The 12,140-nt window shown below is 44.0% G+C and overlaps 2 protein-coding genes across 2 annotated transcripts in view; one reads left to right on the plus strand and one right to left on the minus strand.

The window, feature by feature from the left end:
- Window positions 1-5,328, plus strand: higd1b.L (HIG1 hypoxia inducible domain family member 1B L homeolog). Its single transcript, NM_001092806.1, is given in 4 exon segments — window positions 1-72; window positions 217-416; window positions 2,181-2,315; window positions 4,739-5,328. Coding segments are annotated over 3 exon segments (330 nt in total). The 5' UTR covers window positions 1-72; window positions 217-319; the 3' UTR covers window positions 4,837-5,328.
- The window catches only part of eftud2.L (elongation factor Tu GTP binding domain containing 2 L homeolog), a 24,634-nt gene continuing 17,762 nt past the window's right edge, over window positions 5,269-12,140 (minus strand). The window contains exons 15-28 of the mRNA XM_018234836.2: window positions 11,836-11,963; window positions 11,254-11,447; window positions 10,153-10,264; window positions 9,919-10,059; window positions 9,709-9,810; window positions 9,545-9,627; window positions 8,419-8,505; window positions 7,985-8,111; window positions 7,082-7,169; window positions 6,835-6,953; window positions 6,633-6,727; window positions 6,402-6,555; window positions 6,076-6,183; window positions 5,269-5,686 (exon numbers count right to left, since the gene is read on the minus strand). Of these exons, the coding sequence (XP_018090325.1) occupies window positions 5,591-5,686; window positions 6,076-6,183; window positions 6,402-6,555; window positions 6,633-6,727; window positions 6,835-6,953; window positions 7,082-7,169; window positions 7,985-8,111; window positions 8,419-8,505; window positions 9,545-9,627; window positions 9,709-9,810; window positions 9,919-10,059; window positions 10,153-10,264; window positions 11,254-11,447; window positions 11,836-11,963 (1,634 nt within the window). The 3' untranslated portion in view covers window positions 5,269-5,590. The remainder of the gene's footprint in view (window positions 5,687-6,075; window positions 6,184-6,401; window positions 6,556-6,632; window positions 6,728-6,834; window positions 6,954-7,081; window positions 7,170-7,984; window positions 8,112-8,418; window positions 8,506-9,544; window positions 9,628-9,708; window positions 9,811-9,918; window positions 10,060-10,152; window positions 10,265-11,253; window positions 11,448-11,835; window positions 11,964-12,140) is intronic.

The raw sequence follows: 12,140 nt of genomic DNA on the forward strand, positions 1-12,140 counted from the left end.
GTGGGACCCAAGAGAAGGATGTCTTAACACATAAAACAATTTGGGTAGAAGCTGGAATAATCCTGCAAAAAGGTAACTGACTCTCGAAACTATACTTGTTCTAGTGTTACTACCTGTGAGCTGCTGCTAACCATCACCTGCCAGGCTGTTGCTAGGGTAATGCTAACTGTCAGTTTACCTACTAATCAGTCCTTTTCTTCTGTTTTTTTGTCACAGTGATCCTGTGCTACTTCCCCTCCCTCTCTCTTCTCTCCTGTACTTGAGGTGCCCATCCCCTGACACCATGTAGCACACCGGCACTGCTCTCCGTGGTGACAACATGTCCTCAGACCAGGATGCCTGGGTCTCCGAGAGCCAAGAGACGGTTACGGGTAAACTGCAGAGGAAGATGAAACAGTCGCCTCTGGTCCCTGTTGGTGAGTGGGGTGGGGGAAAGTTGAGCAGTCCCTGGTTTATTTTGTGATCTGAGACTTTTATAGACTTTCTAGATCAGGGGTGCCCAGAAGGTAGATCAGGATCTACCAGTAGACCTTCAGTTGGTGATCAGTAGATCTGAAGACACGGTCAACAAACAACTTGATGTTGTTGTGTTTCATGCTTTTATGGATGTAGATCATAATGGGACAATATCACTAAAGTAGACCTTGCATCAGTAAACTATGGGCACTCCTGTTCTAGATATAGTCTACATCCATAGTCTTGGGATAGGGTCAACGTGTGCCTTAGTGGGTCAGTGAAGTCATCTAATGTCATTGAGCTGTGTATTAGCTAAAGTGAGTGTTCTACAGAGGAACACTGAGGGGATCGCTCCCTAATAACTTTATGTAGGGTTGATATTTATTTCAATGTATAGCACAGCACTGAGCACATCGTACCATACTTTAAAGGGGATCTAAACCCAAAAAATGAATCGATGCAAGCCTACTCGGATTTCAGCCCTGCGGCTGTCTCTAAAAGGCAGAACGTCAGCGACCCATACTGATTAGATGCCGCCTGCACAGTCCATTAACCCTCACGTCACTGTGAAAAAGAGCAGTTGAGCTGAAAGCCTGATAATAGCAGTCTAAAAGTGCTTAAAAACCACTAAAAACCCAGAAATGGTATGTATATGGAAAAAGTGCTCAGAGGAGCACACTGAGTACGTTTTTCTCTGGGTTTAGATCCCCTTTTCTGCAGCACCAATGGGGAAACACCTGGATCTATGTGTGTGTACACCTTTTCTCCTACATTATGTATCCCAGGCATAATGACCATGACAAAGTCATTTACAGAAAATGTTCATACAGTCACTGCCCCATGGAGCTAACTATCTAATATTTGTACAAGAATTAATTATAATCTGGGGACAGATATGGAAACCAAAGGCCAACTCGGCTGATCTTGCTTTGCGAGTAAGGCAGTAGATCCGGCCCTATGTATGCACGACTGGAGGGGGGGGGGCACCTGGGCAGTAACCCATAGCAACCAATGACTGGCTTATTTCAGAAAGCAGCAGGTTACTACACAGGTGCAAATGTGTCAAGTGTTTATAAAGGAGCCTCTAGACCAGTGATCCCCAACCTGTAGCTCGTGAGTAACATGTTGCTCTCCAACTCCTTGAATTTTGCTCCCAGTGGCCTCAAAGCAGGTGATTATTTTTGAATTTTAGGCTTGGAGTCAAGTTTTGGTTGTTTAAAAACCAAGTATAGTGCCAAACAGAGCCTCTTGTAAGCTGTCAATCCACATAGGGGCTCCCAAATGGCCAATCACAGCCCTTATTTGGCACCCAAGAACATTTTTCATGCTTGTGTTGCTCCCCAACTCCTTTTACTTCTGAATGTTGCTCACAGGCTCAAAAGATTGGGGATCCCTGCTGTAGAACAATACCAGGTAGGGTGTAGCTAGAGCTTATGAGCCATTGGTCTGCACCCTGTCTTTATCACTCCAATGACCCCAATCCTATGCCCTCTATCTGCCCATAGCCACCCACTTGCTGGCAGTGCCATCTCAATTGTACATAAGCATCCAGCAGAAGGGGCATTTTAGGATGTAAATCTGAGCACAGTTAGTGGGTTGCAGTTGATTCAAGTTCAAGCTATTTCTGCCACTATAGAGACATGGTTGTTAGCCGAGAGGCTTCTATAACTGCGGGGAAGGTGAAGCAATGACAGTAATGTGTTTGCTCATGTGTCTGTCCCCAGGCCTGGCCGGATTTGCTCTGATCGTCGCTTATGGACTGTATCGCCTTAAAAGCCGAGGAGATGTGAAAATGTCTGTGCACCTTATTCACACGCGTGTTGCCGCTCAAGCTTGCGTGGTGGGGGCCACGGCTCTAGGTAAGGTAGTCACATTATAGGAAGGACTTGTATACTTCTCCCCATGTGTCACTGGCCTGTAGCTTCTCTGAGTGTTAGTCACATTATAGGAAGGACTTGTATACTTCTCCCCATGTGTCACTGGCCTGTAGCTTCTCTGAGTGTTAGTCACATTATAGGAAGGACTTGTATACTTCTCCCCATGTGTCACTGGCCTGTAGCTTCACTGAGTGTTAGTCACATTATAGGAAGGACTTGTATACTTCTCCCCATGTGTCACTGGCCTGTAGCTTCTCTGAGTGTTAGTCACATTATAGGAAGGACTTGTATACTTCTCCCCATGTGTCACTGGCCTGTAGCTTCACTGAGTGTTAGTCACATTATAGGAAGGACTTGTATACTTCTCCCCATGTGTCACTGGCCTGTAGCTTCTCTGAGTGTTAGTCACATTATAGGAAGGACTTGTATACTTCTCCCCATGTGTCACTGGCCTGTAGCTTCACTGAGTGTTAGTCACATTATAGGAAGGACTTGTATACTTCTCCCCATGTGTCACTGGGTGCCTCCGTCCTTGTCTGTGTATAACAGGCCTGTCACTTTACACTATGGGATGTATAAAGAAGACCGTGTGGATATTTATTAACATGCTTCAGCGCTGAAATCAATAGAAATCGTGTCATTATGACATTGACATCCTGACAAATGACCCCCACGTCTATAAAACGACTTTCCTACATGGAGGCGAGTCCCATTATTCCCACTAAACCCGGGTCTGCCAATTACCAGGGGATAAACTCATGGACAATTAACTTTGACTATGTTACAAAATGGATCATTCTAAGCAACTTTTCAATTGGTCATTTTTTTTTTTAATAGGTTTTAAATTAGTTGAATGGAGTTGAAACTGGGCACCAGTTAGGGTCTGAGAGGGCCCCCATTAGCTGCAGGGTCTGCTGTGCCTATTGTCACATTATTGTCACACCTCTGCTAAGAGCATTGACTCCATGCCGTGCCAGTATAGATCTGATAGTATTTAAATAAAACTAATAGGCAGTGGTGAGCTGGCGGTTTAGTGCCTGCAGCTGTATATAAATGTTATTGACTGGCTGCTGCGTGCGTGTGAATATGGATGTGTATGTGACCCATTAGTGCACTCGGACAGCCCTAAGGTCACACTTACAGGAAACGAGCCTTTCGTTCTGCCGTTTCCATGTGAATTGTAGCAATTCTGTGGGAATTCATTGAATGCAGGGATACGTAAGCTCTTCAGCCCCTGTACAGTTTGCTGCAGGACTTGTAACTGCAAGTGTGAGAATATAAGTAAGGGCTGCACCAAATCCACTATTTTGGATTCGGCCGAACCCCCGAATCCTTCAAGAAAGATTCATCCGAATACCGAACCGGAATCCTAATTTGCATATGCAAATTAGGGATGGGAATGGGAAAAAATGTACTTCCCGCCCTAATTTGCATATGCAACTTAGGCTTCTGATTCGGTTCGGGCAGAAGGATTCGATTCAAAATTGGTGCATTCCTAATTTAAAGGCACAGTACTTCCCAGTAGGGTTTACATTTCCTATTGTTATTAGGGATGCACCGAATCCAGGATTCGGCCTTTTTCAGCAGGATTCGGCCGAATGCTTCGGTCCAGCTGAACCGAATCCGAATTTGCATATGCAAATTAGGGACGGGGATGGAAATTGCGTAACTTTTTGTCACAAAACACGGAAATAAAAAATTTTCCCCTTCCCACCCCTAATTTTCATATGCAAATTTGAATTCGGTTTTGGTTCGGTATTCGGCCAAATCTTTCACGAAGGATTCGGGGGTTTGGCCAAATCCAAAATAGTGGATTGGGTGCATACCTAATCGTTATATATATATATATATATATATATCACGTCAATTTCAGACACTTTGATTTAACACAAGAGCTGCAATGCCTGGTCCGCTACACATCTGTGAGCATTCTCTGTTGTGGGTACAAGGTGTAGTATTTCAGTAGTAAGTGAGCTGGGTATTTATAAACAGCTGAAAAGGAATATGGAGCAGGCACTCAAATAAAGGCAATCTTCCATCAAATAGTTGAAGCAAAATAAAAAGATTTGTGTCCTTCACCTTACGCTTTTCGCGTTATATAGGCCTATGATTAAGTGTTTATAACACTAAAACGCGTGCTCCATATTCCTTTTCGGTTGTCCGCTCCCTATGCTGAGGGCTCTGGGCCACTTCCCCTATGTGGTGAGTAATAATTACACTTTATGGAGACCCTTTTTGATTATTATTATTATATTTATAAACAGCTGTTCACATGTGTATGCCTCCTTTAATTACACAGCACTTTTGCCAGTTGAGGTGCCGGTATAACTGAGCATATTGGGAAAATAACTTTAGACCAGTATTGGACTGTAACTCACCTTGTCGCTGGCTTTATTTACCAACAGGAGCTACTTATTCTATGATCAAGGAGTACAGGCAGCGGCGGGCGGAGGAGAGAGATGCTGCAGTGGAACAGCCCAATGGAAGAAATACTGCTAAGTAATTGGATTGCCAGAAACTGGGAAATAGAATCTATAGGATTAGTTTTCTCCCCTTTAATCTGTAGGCAGGTTACCATTACTTCTAATGGGGAGGGGGTTAGTGCCTTTATTGTAAATCATTCATGTTGTGTCTAGGGATGCACCGAATCCAGGATTCGGTGGTTTTCAGCAGAATTTGGCTGAACCGAATCCTAATTTGCATATGTAAATTAGGGGCGGGGAGGGAGATCACAGGCCTTTTTGTCATAAAACAAGGACGTAATATGCAAAGTAGGATTCGGGCGCATCTTTTGCAAAGGATTCGGGGGTTCAGCTGAATCCAAAATAGTTAATTCAGTGCATCCCTAGTTGTGTCTGGTTATAGATTGAATGCCATAAATGCAAGGATTGGGGTGTCCTCAGTAAAGTCATAGAAACCCAACAGTAAAACAAAATTGACAAAGTCATTGTAACGTTTATTTTAAAACATAAAAATAAACCGTATGTACACATCACGCCATTAACCCTGTGAGGCCAGGCGTGCTTTACGTTTCCACTCTGTGGACATTGTTCAGACAATCTGGGATTCTCGATCACTGCTCAAAAATATTCCGAATACGGTGGCGGGGAGGGGGGGTTACAAAGTGTCCAGAAACCTGACTTATGCCAGTCTCACCCTTGGGGAAAATGGCACACTGCATGGTTTAGGATACAGATAACTGTAAATCATATCAGGTTTGAATATGGATGGGTGAGTAGGATGGACTCGTGTCCCTTTCACATGGGGTAATTCAGCACCACGTCCTGTTTCGCCAGTTCCAGCAACATAGGGTCATCGAAAAATTTGCTGATACTCACATCCTCGCTCAGCCCCTGTGCATGGGAAAGACAATAATGAAAGATGTTAAATGCAGAAATGGATGAACAGTCCAGTTTCCTTATACAAGAACAGAGAATGACAGCATTAACAGGAAAGCAAACTCCAACTCTGGCAACAGAACTGGCCTAATTCTGAAACACAAAAGAAGATAAACGTGGAACAGTTAGAGCAGCCAGGAAATTGAATAGACGAAGCGAGCACAGTGTTGCCTTTATATTCAAATGTTTGTACGACCCAAACTTCTATCATACGTGAAAATCAACCTGCGCTTCTCTCCAATTACTACAACTCCCAGCATCTTAATGCCACTAATTTACACTTAAAAACCTTGCTTAGAATTTAAAGTGCTTGTAAAACACAACTGCCCCCAAATGGAACTTACCTTCCTACGCCTTGTCTTTATCATAAACTCTCTGGCAAGGTGAGGGGCTGGTTGTGGTTCCAGGGGCCGTATAATGATGCTTTTATCCAGAGGGTCTCCAGGAACAATCTGCCCGAAAAAAACCAGACATGATGAACTGAAGACTAGTCAGGTCAGGCCAGAACTAGAGGTAGGCAGCAGAAGCACATGCTTAAAGCTCAACTATTATGGGAACTTGGTGGGAGGAACAACTAGAAAATGTTTATTGCCCAAAATTGCTACCAGGGGGTAACAAAGCTCCTTGGCATTGCTTCTCAAATGAGTTCTCAGTGCTGTTAGATCTGTACCTGCCAGTGATGGAAGACAGACAAAGAGAAGGCTTGTCCCTGGGTGTGTGTTCGCAGGTCAGTCTCAAACCCAAATGAATCGACTGCTGGGATGAAAGCTTTGATCGTGTAGAGAGGTGATCCGGGAATTGGGGCGTCCTGAGTTACGTGCCCTCTGCAGAAAATGAAATATATTTAGAGTCCGTCTGTGATAGGACAATACGATTAGTCTGGAGAAGGAACCTTGCTCACCTTCTTCGGGCCAAAACAGTGTAAACAGCAGAGACACAGTCTGCAGGGGCTTGTACTTCCACAAAATAATAGGGCTCCATTAGACGGGGAGTAGCCTGTATTTGCAGACAATATAGGTAATAGGTGAGAAGAGAGCTTTATAGGTTTATAAAGTATGTATTATAAATTAAGGAGCATGTGTATCAGGTGAATGTTGTATTACCATCAGGAAGGCGGAGTAAACCACTCTTCGGGCTGTAGGGATGATCTGCCCCCCACCACGGTGTAGGGGCTCCTGTGCGATAACGGCATCCAAGATCTTAAATTTGACATTGCGGATCACTGAGGAGAAAGGAGAGCAGATAATCAGCAATTCCTTGTATTTGTCAACCTGTATGATGTTCACAAGGTTATCAGGATAACATCGGTGATGCTGATGACACCAGAGAAAAGTGCAGGCAGATACTCACGCTCATCACACAGTGGACCCTCTCTTGTACCCCACTGGAATCCCTGCACAATGCTGTCTTTCACTGAACTCAGCAGAGCCTTATCCACCTGTTATGACAACAGAGAAATGAAAGGCAAAGAAGGTGATGAGTACAGCACTGCCCATCCTTAGCTACTTTCTTATATAGATCCCTGTAACAGGCTACTTCTGCATTCATATTCTAGAGAGTAATGTCACTGCTAGAGCACGGGGGCTTATTTGGATATAGGAAGAAAAGGAGAGATCATTGCTATGTTGTAATAATAAGCCAAAGCATGTCCTGATCAAATAGTTGTGTAAGCCCGAAAAATCTGAACAAGGGAGCCAATATTTGTATTTTGGCTGCAGGCGTGTTTCTCCCGGTGGCAGGAAATCTAACCCTGGCTGTGATAAGTTGTACCTGGAGGACGAGCAATAGACATTCATAAGACAGGCTTTGTCTGTGTCAATACTGCCTCAGTTGGGCAAAACAATGTTTGGCTAGGGACGGCGGCTCTGATTTCATCTGTGCTGCCTGGAACTAAGTTGCAGAAATAATGATGAAAGCAGAATAAAAGTCCAGACTCTCTCTTCTTTGTATATAAAGAAGCCTGAATTCAAATCACCAGCTCAATTTTAGAGATTCAGTCGTTTACAAGCCTCTTCCGCTGTTAATCGGTGCCAAGTCAGAACCAAAAGGACAGTCTTAAAAAAAACTGTGCCTCAAGTTTCATAAAAAATTATTCCTTGGCGTCTGAATGCTCTTGCCCTTAATCACAAGTTACTCATAATAAAACTTTCAGTTATTTTATCAACGTTTGAGGTTGATGGGTGAAAAACGGCTGTAGGATAAAGGATGTGTACAAGAGCATACAATCTGCTTTACTGCACTCGGCCCACCTACCTCAGAGGGGAGAGTGTCATCAACTAAAATGTTTGGCCCTGTGGTGTCTGGTCCAAAAGCCCAAATAGAACGAGCAGCGAGCAGATCCCAGTCATACTTGGTCTGGAAAAACTCTCCCAGCTTCTTCCTGTAGAGAAAAGAATACAGTTTACACACAGTTATAACAATACAGATAGTCCATATTTCAGGCAGCTACATTGCAGCCTCCGGAACCAAATCATTCTATTTTCAGTGCTAATCTGTAGGAAACCAGTTTCTGGAGATCTGTGGAGCGCTGTTCTATATCAGTTATTTACAGACATTCATTGCGCTCATGCACGTAGCATAATAAAACTCATAGCAAAGCTAAAACCTCTCTGTACAATGGAGAAAAGGTACCGGATAGTATGAAACAACAGAGGCTTGGAGATATCAAACAGCTGCTCGTGCAATACCTGTTCCAGGAAATCTGCACCACTTCATTTTCTATGTCCTCAGCCAATCCCTTTTCCAGCGGCTCCGCGATCATTGTGATCTTGTTTCTGCAATTTAATTAAAGCGTTTGCATTTAGGCAGCTCCAGCAAATATATATCCTGCAACCTATGCATAAGCAAAATACAGTTTTTTAATGAATGTTCCAACATATAAAAAAAAAAAAACACTGGTTATTCTGCCTGGATATTTGTGTTTAAATATTTAACTTCATCCACAGTGTGTAATATGAAATACTGACCTCTAGTGGCCAAAACACAACATCTGTTGGAAAACACCACTTTGTTAGACATGAGCTCAATTTGTTGGGATTAAACAAGTCATTCAATCTCTCCCTTTTCCTTGTTCCATTTGGAAGGGGTGGATTCTGGGACTTAAAAAGTCCTCCAAATAATCTATGCACCAACCACTATAGAAAGCAAAAGGACTTCAAGTCCCAGAACCCATCACTTCAGCAAAGAACCAGGTGAAATAGAGGCATTGCATGATAGGCATTTTGTTCAAAGTCACGCGATTTCACTCCCCACCCCTAATCCGAATCCTGCTGAAAAAGGCGGAATCCTGGCGGAATCCTGGATTCGGTGCATCCCTAATATTGTTGAATAATAAGTTAAAGGTTTCTTTAATGCATGGAATGACTGAGGTACTGAGATAGGACCCAATCTCGCCCTCCCTCTGAGCCTGACCTGCCGATGATGTCACAAAAGGGGTGGGGCGAGAAGGCGCGCGACTATAAAACCGGAAGTGTAAGGTGCCACTCGCAAACGGGGTTCGAGGTCGGCCCGAACCCGACCCACCCGTGGGTATCTGGCCAGTCCGCACATCGCTAGACTGAGGTGCTTTATAAACAAGAAAATTAGAAGTTCATTCGCACAGGGGATCTGTTTTGGGGACTCTGAGCTTAATGTTTTTAGAAAGGCCGAAAAAAATGCCCATAGACATTACAAGGAAGTCCATGGGGGGCTGTTTAATGTGTTTTGGCACAGTGCTTTTAAATATGGAGCTCAATGCACTCTCAACAGCCAACTGTGCCCATAATAAAGACAATTTGGGAGGACATGGCTAATAATGAACAAAGAAAGACCTACTTCTTGTTTGGTGTCTCAGCAAAACACTTCAATGATGAGGTTTCCACTACAGTCTCGCAGAAGGTAACCACGGGATCCGCCACCTGAAATAGAAGTGTTGAGCTACACAAGTCTTATAGGTGGCAAGCCCCACCCTCCCCAAATCAGACATCACCCAGCCTGACCTTAATGTCGATCTCGGAGTACATCTTGCGGAGGTCGTGCATGACACAGTCCAGATACAGCTCTCCGGTGCCAAGGATCACATGCTCCCCGGACTCCTCCACCTGCACAGACAGCAGAGATTTTAGGCTAAGCCGCAAGGGTAGGGCAATCGGTTATGATTAAAATGGAAATGGAGAGGAGTACATATATGTAGAAGGAATAAGCAGTACCTTGGTGGTGAGGGAAGGGTAGCTCTTGTTCACCTTCCTCAACCCATCCAACATCTTGGGCAATTCTGAGGGGTTGACGGGTTCCACAGCAATTTTAATGACAGACGTTGTGTTGAACTTCAGTGGTCGGAAGATCTGAGCCTAAGGTGCAAAAGATAAAATGATTTCATTTATTCAGCAGCTGTGTTGTGCTCTGTCTGTTATACAGTCTTGTTTTCTCTGAATCCTTCATACCTCCTCATTGCCCCGTGGCTCTGTGATGGTTGCCGTCTTCACAATAGGCTGGTCCACACCCTCTATCAACACCCAGTTTCCAGCTGGAACTCTGTTCACTTCAATGTGATACCTGTGTGGGCAGAAGATCAATACATTTTTGTGTGGTGTGAGCCAGAAAACAAAACAAGGCTTTTGCATGTTACGCACAACACTGGGTTTAATCATTCACTTTGTCTCTTTAGAGCTGGGGTCCCCAACCTTTTTTACCCGTGAGCCACATTCCAATGTAAAAAGAGTTGGGAGCAACACAAGAAAATGAAAAAGTCGCTTGGGGTGCCAAATAAGGACTGTGATTGGCTATTTGGTAGCCCCTATGTGGACTGGCAGCCTACAAGAGGCTCTACTTGGCACTATACTTAGTTTTTATGCAATTAAAACTTGCTTCCAAGCCTGGAATTCAAATATAATCACCTGCTTTGTGGTCACTGAGAGCAACATCAAAGGGGTTGGAGAGCAACATGTTACTCACAAGCTACTGGTTGGGGATCGCAGCCACCACCACAGAGTGGGACAAATAAGTTTGTGAGCAGTTGTGGGCAATTCAAATATAACGCCAGTTTTTATAAACTTAATGCTATCATCATTTTTTTACTGTAGGTGTTCTGTAATATATGGTAAGGGTTGGGCTTCACCATACATATAGCTAAGACCGAAAAGTCCTGTCTCGGCTATATCTGACCACAAACACGTTCCCACACTAAAGGTGGGTCAATCATCCTTATGCATAATGGTTTCTTTAGTGCCATACTCCCATAAAGTTCAGTGTTATGAGCACTTTACATAACTGACCAATGCCTTCAGTAAATATGGTGGTGGCATCAAGCTGTGGGGCTGATTGTCATTAGTTAAAGTGAATCTAAACACCCCCCACACTGAGCATGCGCATGTCACAGACACTCCAAACAAAATCCAACTCCTGTGACAACTTTAAAGGCCTGGATCGTTACTACACTAGAGATGCTGAACCTTTAGGCTAGTTCAATATATAAAATATGGCATTTAGTTCCCCTTTAATAGCTAAAACAAAGCCCCCAGTCTAAATCCAATGGAAACACTCACCTAGCTACAGACACCCACAGCCTCCCTATTGTGCAGACTTGTGAGTCCTCTTCATCCTCCAGCGTATAGTTCTCTCCCAGAACTTTGACTGGTTGTCCAGCATGGATTGTTCCGCTAAGTAACCTCCCAAATGCACGGAACTGCACCCCATCATCTGTGCTATACATCTTGGTGGTATGACACATAAGTGGGCCCTGAAAGGGAACAACAGTTATAAGATGAGAAACATAACGCTCTATCTGCTCCCAGATGAGGGAGCTCATGTTCCACAATCAAACTGCTACTATTACAATACCATTCCAGCTTATATCAATGAACTGTAAAAGCCTTGTCCCTTGAAGCTAAGGATGCGCCTGATTCCTGCACTCACCTTACATTACTTGCATGGGGCAGGCTGAGAATTCAAAATAGTACATAAAATAAAGATCTGCGGGGGATATGGAATGTGAGCCGGGATACATTGTAAACGGTCTCAGTTAGTGGAATCAATAGCCGACGTTGTGTTTTCAGCTCTCATAATGAGCACAGAAGACAAATTAGCCGCTATAATCAAAGTAATGGGTGTATAAGCCGCGCACTTACATCTGGGTCACATTCGCTCATCACCTCCCCCAGTTCGGAATCAATGCCCCCTGTGTAGGTGTGTTCAATCTTGGCTCTTGCTCCCGCTTTGGGAGAAGGGATGTGCTGGACGCACATATCCACGAAACCTGTAGGGAGCAATCGTTTGATTAGCAAAAAAAAAGCTTTAACAAGAAAAGCCAGATAAAAGTCACATAAGCAGCAATTAGAAAGTCAGCAGGATGGGGGATAAGCAACTTCAGGACTGCCTTCACAAATCATTGCGCCCGTAGGTACAACTGCCATGCCCGAAAATGCTCAAACCC

The sequence above is a fragment of the Xenopus laevis genome, chromosome 9_10L, assembly GCF_017654675.1.
Source record: "Xenopus laevis strain J_2021 chromosome 9_10L, Xenopus_laevis_v10.1, whole genome shotgun sequence".
NCBI classification, from domain to species: Eukaryota; Metazoa; Chordata; class Amphibia; order Anura; family Pipidae; genus Xenopus; species Xenopus laevis.